The sequence below is a fragment of the Lycium ferocissimum genome, chromosome 7, assembly GCF_029784015.1.
Source record: "Lycium ferocissimum isolate CSIRO_LF1 chromosome 7, AGI_CSIRO_Lferr_CH_V1, whole genome shotgun sequence".
Taxonomy (NCBI): domain Eukaryota; kingdom Viridiplantae; phylum Streptophyta; class Magnoliopsida; order Solanales; family Solanaceae; genus Lycium; species Lycium ferocissimum.
Window position 1 is genome coordinate 24,944,196 of NC_081348.1, and position 6,271 is coordinate 24,950,466.

The 6,271-nt window shown below is 34.0% G+C and overlaps 1 protein-coding gene across 3 annotated transcripts; it reads right to left on the reverse strand.

Moving 5' to 3' along the window:
* Nucleotides 1-217: 217 nt before the first annotated feature.
* On the reverse strand, nucleotides 218-4,946 carry LOC132063983 (peroxisome biogenesis protein 16). 3 transcript variants are annotated; one of them, XM_059456796.1, is made up of 8 exons: nucleotides 4,648-4,946; nucleotides 2,795-2,852; nucleotides 2,280-2,496; nucleotides 1,905-2,179; nucleotides 1,548-1,816; nucleotides 869-936; nucleotides 698-759; nucleotides 218-585 (listed from the first exon to the last, which is right to left on the reverse strand). In XM_059456796.1, exons 1-8 carry the CDS (start codon nucleotides 4,714-4,716, stop codon nucleotides 524-526), a joined length of 1,080 nt encoding a protein of 359 aa, XP_059312779.1. In that variant the 5' UTR covers nucleotides 4,717-4,946; the 3' UTR covers nucleotides 218-523. The 3 variants fall into 3 exon arrangements, with proteins under 3 accessions (XP_059312779.1, XP_059312781.1, XP_059312780.1); XM_059456798.1 differs by having other exon boundaries at nucleotides 2,778-2,852; nucleotides 4,648-4,739; XM_059456797.1 differs by having other exon boundaries at nucleotides 4,644-4,727.
* Between the last annotated feature and the right edge of the window lie 1,325 nt (nucleotides 4,947-6,271).

The following is a 6,271-nucleotide window of genomic DNA, read 5'->3' on the forward strand; positions in this document are numbered from 1 at the left end:
AACTTGGACGTACTTAGGGTCCACCTTGATATAAGATAAGAAATTCTTGCTTTGTTTTACATTTTTTTCAAAATCTGTTTGGTTATATATTATGTTGATATAAGAAATGAATTTCACCCCTTCATTAATTGAGTCTAATGCATAGCGTAAAAAGTTATTTTACACTATCAAATCACTAAAAAAATAATTACAGATGACCCGTCTATAATAAATGGAATTTAACAGAAAAATAAGCTAAGTTACTACTGATCTTATAGATATATTTCAGACTTCAGGTCTATATAGTTTATATCCTTATTAAATAGACAGCCAGCACTGGGCTTTAATTACTGCTACATCTGATGCATTGAACCTCAATGCACTTTTGGATAAAAACAAAAATTATACACCTTTCTTAATTCTATTTCGAAATGCTAACCTTTTCTTGATTATGATATCAAAATGCTACAACTGAAAAAAGAGAAAAAGATTGATCTCCATTGTCAAATAACAAAGAATGTATCAAACATTCAGTTGCTTCCCCTCAAGAACCAGACATGTAGGTATATCTAGTCTGGGCTCCAATAAGGAGTTCAATAAGTTTTTCTGCACATCAAAGGAATTTTTTGTGGTAAGGAAGGAAAATGTCAAAATTCACATCAACAATGTCAAATGAAGCAACTCTTGAAACTAGGTACAAAAATGCGTTAAAAAATACCTGCGAAAAATCCAACTACAGGAACAGGTTCTACAATCTTTTGAGTGCTTTCAAGTCTGCGCCTGAAACAATTTTAAGGCATTAGCATTGCTATGATCTCTGTTAATTCTCTTTCCTGCGTTTCTTATATGAAGCACTTAACAGAAAATGACAGAAAAAGTGTATCTTTACCGGGTGTATTTGGAGAAAAATGGATCTCGCATGAGGTAAAGCACCCACAACAGCTTCCTCCTTTTTAACTGCAGTGTTTGGAGTAAAACATATCATTTAATGATTCAAAATTTTATTGCTGCATAGATAAATTCAAAAGCTATTGGACAAATCAGATGAATCATGAAGGGGGGGAACTAGTCTGAAAGAAAGCAAGAAATGGAATGAGAATCCACATTTCCACAAGACAAAATATAAATGCAGATTGACGAGTGATGGATTCCTAGTGGAAAGGGCCCTCCACCCCAGTTGGATGTGCGAGTCACCAAGGGGGATTGGAAAAAAGCCACTTTTAGGCCCCAGTGAGGTGGGGTATTTGCCATATCAAAAACATAAGATATGCAAATTGGTTCACGAACTGTGATTTCCAAGAGGCTCAAGACAAAGAGTGAGAGATACCAAATAACACACTGGTCCATGTAGCATTGAAAGAAACGTGTATCAAGCCACAATGCAAAATGCTTAATATGAGATTTGGTAACGGGATAGTACACCTCTTATTTTCCTTTTTAAGGGGATAGAGGCTTTTTTTATGTGGGGGTGGGGGTTGGGGGGGGGGGGGTGAGGTACTGTTACGATAATAGAAGTGAACCTCAAAACTACTTCATAGATTTTGTGCAATGATCTATAATATTCTAACCTCATCCTTCTCGGATTTAGAAAATTGAAAATGCTGATCTTTCCCGCTATCTTGGGACGTTGTTATGACTGAGAGAATGCTGTTTCCTATGAGATCCACAGCCAAGGAGATGAACCAAGGAAACCACGATCGTGTTCCATACTTCCTTACCAACAAGACGTAAATAAGAGGTCTTAGAACAAACATAGCCTCCCCAGTCACAAATAACCCTCCACGAATACCCTTCTCAGATAAGAAGGTTGAAAGACTGGGATTTCTGATCACCTTAGCTGTAATAACATAAGGAAGCTAACATAATTAGAAAATGACTCATCATCAGAAGTAAAAGGTTTTAATTTAGCTGAAACCAACAATTACCTGGAGGTTCCAAAATTGCTTGCTGCTGTTGAACCCTGCGCAACCAAGTTGGCTCAGAAACCGTCCTAGCATTCTGACCAAAGCTACTTAAGGCAGACATCGCCCTACCTTGAAGGTGATTGGGACCCAGTCCTGGATTTTGGATAGGCTTCCTTAACTGCCCCATGCTTTCTTGGGGACTCAAATCATCTGAATCTTCCAAGTTCTCAGTCTCCCCACCTTGCAAAAGCATTTTATATCCTTTACTTCTGAAAACAGCCAGCCTAACGCACACCCTGGCATCCATTGACAAACAAATTGTGGTACAAATATTTAGTCATGAATTACCGAATGTTTAGGTAAATAAGTTGCGTTGTAGTTAAATATATCACTTACTTGGCAGCCTCTGTAAGAGCAATCAAATTCCATTTTTTGTCTTCGCCATAAAGCTGCTCAGCTACTACTTCAATTAACGTTTCCAGGTCTCTCAACAAAGTAAGGCACAATGACAAAGGGAGAAAAGAAGTCTCCGCAGAACTTGTATGCACCAAAGTTGGAGCTGTATCTATAATATGCTCATTTACGGTGGTAACCATTCCAAGGATCGAGGAGACTGCCAAAAATAGGGCGCAATGAATAAACATAACCATGCTGGGTTGGAAAACCAACATAGCTAAACAAATACTTCAATATATTATGCGAGTCAGAAAACCCAATATTCAATTTGATTGGTTAAAATTGCAAAACTTTCACAAAACAGAAGCAGAGAGATTAACTACTGCCAATACTTTTGTGCATTACTTTCTAAGAAGATAAGAATGGTAGACGTAGTTAAAAAAGAAAAAATGGTATTATTCTGAGTTTTATAAGCAGCAAGAAGAAGCTCAATGTTACCAAAATTTCAAATAAACCTGCTTCTGGCCCGATTTCTGATGCAGCAAACCGCTCTGGAAGAAGCCATGTCATTCCCTGGTCAACATTGCAAACCAGATTATCATTTATCAACACCTACTAGATTTCATCAAATTGATGATCAAACTTGCTAGTGAAGGTAATGACAAACCTTTTTTCATCAGTAAAAGTGAATGACAATAATGAAAAAAACTACATGTATCATTGCAGGAACCAAAAGTAAAAAACAAACAAATGTTTTTAAAAAGGGAGGCTAGGCAAATTTTGGTCATCTCTTCATTCTGTTCTGATCAGGAAACTGTAATACACAAAATTGGAGCATAGTAAGCCTTCCATCCAATCTAATGGAACAAGTAAAGTGCGAGAATACATATCATTTGTTAATGATTGTCTTAATGCTAAAGTATATGTTTTGGTAAAAGATTAAGAAAGAAAACATTTGCTTCCTTTGTGCACAAGGAAAATCTATAAAAAGAATGGAGCAGAGATAGGGGTCCCATGTTTGCCACCTCTCTGGCCCTTTCTTCATACCACCTGTTAATGGTGAAGGTTTAGCGCAAAAAGTAGTTATCAGTGAAAGGCATATAACAGAAGTGTCATAACTGTCACGACTGACAGGATGCATGCTCAATTTCCTTTCTCATCATAGGAGAGTAGTGCAGAAAAATGATAATATTGCCTTAGCAAAAAAATTGACATGTTGTGATATATTTCTTCAGTATGATAGACCGATAGTGGTTGTTGTTGATAGACCAATAGTCTAATTTACCAAAGATGATCCAACACTACTTCAGTTTTTTTTTTTTTTTTTTTCGGGGGGGGGGGGGGGGGGTGTAAGACAATAAGACTTTTATGTTGGTTCAGGCTAAAATCCCATTAAGCAGATGAGCATCAACAAGAATGGATAAAAGCATGAGACTTGTGCTGCATGATAAGCGTTAAAATCCTTAGGAGCATGCTGGGTGTGAGCTTTGGACTGTTTCATTGCCATTTGAAAAATCAGAGCCTAAGTAATTCTCCCCATATTTTGTCTTAGGAAAAGACAAATGTAATAAGACCAGGGCATCAGAACCCCTCTTTCATTAAAGATAAGATTCTCAATCTTATACCTATGATAATATCTAAAAAAAAATAATTATGGACAGCTCCTTTTGGCTGCTTTTTTCTTTTTGAATAACATAACACAGTTCAAACTATTGCTCCTAATAATTTCCACAAAGGTACGTCTTTCCTATTTCAAATTCTACTTTAACTATTCAAGATCTGAGCTGCAGAAACCCAAAAACTTTTGAGCAAATGATAGTCTTTACAATGTTGAGTTTCTCAATCCCAAACATAGGGGCAGCACAAATATATGCTATTCATTTAATTTTTGATGATTGGATCAGCCCCAAAATAGAGGGAAGGAGAGGTAGGGTAAAGCAAAAGAAGAATATTCAAAAGAAACATCTAACCCCCAAAGAAAAGTTAAAGAAGCCTGCAACTTTTAATACAAGTATTTTGGCTAAATTAAGAATATTCAACTCTGCTCAATCCCTAACTAGTTGGGGTCAGCTCATCTATATCCATTCCTTCTATTCAAACCATGTCATTCCAATAATAAAAAAAAACAAATGGTTCATCAATAATCATCATAAAATATAAGTTAGCTATGTAACTAGTCATATACCACAATCAGTTCCAATCTTGAAAGTATCATCCCAAACTGAATCAGAATCAAGAACAGCTCTCACACACACAATTCCCACTAACAAAACTATTATCAAGATTGCAATTTGACAAATTCCAAATAACTAACTCCATTAAAAAAACAATAAATCTGAAAGACTGTAATAAGAAGGGGCATACATACACTGGCTAGAGAACTCAATTGACGAACATAATCACGATTCCTTCTAACCCATCTCTTGTAAGCCTCCATATAGCCAGAAAGTTTGAATCTTTACTCCAACAAAAAAGTTGTAGCTAAATTTAGCAGCACTCAATTGACACAAAAAAGAAAAAGAAAAAAAAAAAGTCTTTCAAGAATTGTCCCTTTGTGCTGAAATTTACTGCAAATGACAGTATGGTTATAAAGAGCCTACACAGAAAACCGCGTCTCGAACGGATGAACAAGAACTTGGCAAGAAAATAAGAAATTTGTGATGAGAAATGTCGTTTTGTTATGACCTTTTTTTTTTTTTTTTTTTTTTTTTTTTTTTAATTATTATTTCCTCTTTGATTTCTTTTATTTTTTAAAACAATATTGAATTGAATACTCCCTCTCGTGCCTATTAAGTGGTCACTTACACTTTTCATTTTGATTCGAAAAATAAGTGTTCACTTACGTAATCGACAAGATTAATTTTATTTTTCAGATTTATTCTTATTAAATAAGTACTCCTTCGGTTTATTTTTACTTTTTCAGTATACTAAAATTAAAAAATATTTACTTGTACTTGTCCAATTTAGAAAATCAAAAGACAATTATCATTCCATACTTATTTTACCCTTATTATTAATTGTTGAATGAGAAACTTTAACTAAATGTTAGTGCTGCACAACTTTTAAAGCATGTTTGATTGATTTCGATTATTGGATAACTTAGTAATAATTAGGGGTTATATAGGAAAATTGTCATTTTATCTATGGCCAAATCAATACATGATAAGTAAAAATGGACACAGAGAATACTAAGCAGCTAGATCCTAATAGTTATATGTAAATTTTAATTAAAGATAAATTAGTCAAAATACCAATTTATTTATGGGAGTTAATATTTTCTTAGTGAACACTTATTTAGAACTAGAAGAAATACTATTAAATACTTGTCGTATAGTAATATTTTTATGTGCTGTGTGTTACATTTATTTAAATAAATTGTGGTTTAAAATTCTTTTTGTTTTGACAAATTTATTGTGAAGTTTTAAAATATTTATTCAAACAGTTATATTTTTATAAAAATAATAATAACGATTATGTCTCAATTTAAAACAAGTTGAGCTTGTTATGTGAATAGATTAATTTTACTTTAATCACTTATAATTGTTGATTAGAATATGCCAGTCAATTTTAATGGAATGTCAACGCCCATCTAAAAACATGAAAATTCTTTCTACATTCAAAAATATTATTTCTGGAAACTAAACAAACAAAGTAAAATATAATGGAGAGAGCAAAAATAAATACGGATCAACTGAATTCACATTATTTTTTTTAAGTAATTTAATGCCCTTTTAGTACCATTTTTTTGCACGGATTGCCCTTCTTTTGGGGTGGTCTTTAAATTTTCATCATATTTCATCGTTTGATTTAAGTTTTGCCGCTTGCTTGGATACACGAGCAAATCCACCACTTCTTTCGAACCCCCGCTCGGGCATAACATAAAAAAATAATTTCGCAAGACAGTGGCCGGGAGAGTGGTATGCCGGATCAAGATACAATTTAAGGAAAACCAAAGTTATAGGAAAACTTTGCCTTGAGACATTTTTTTTTTT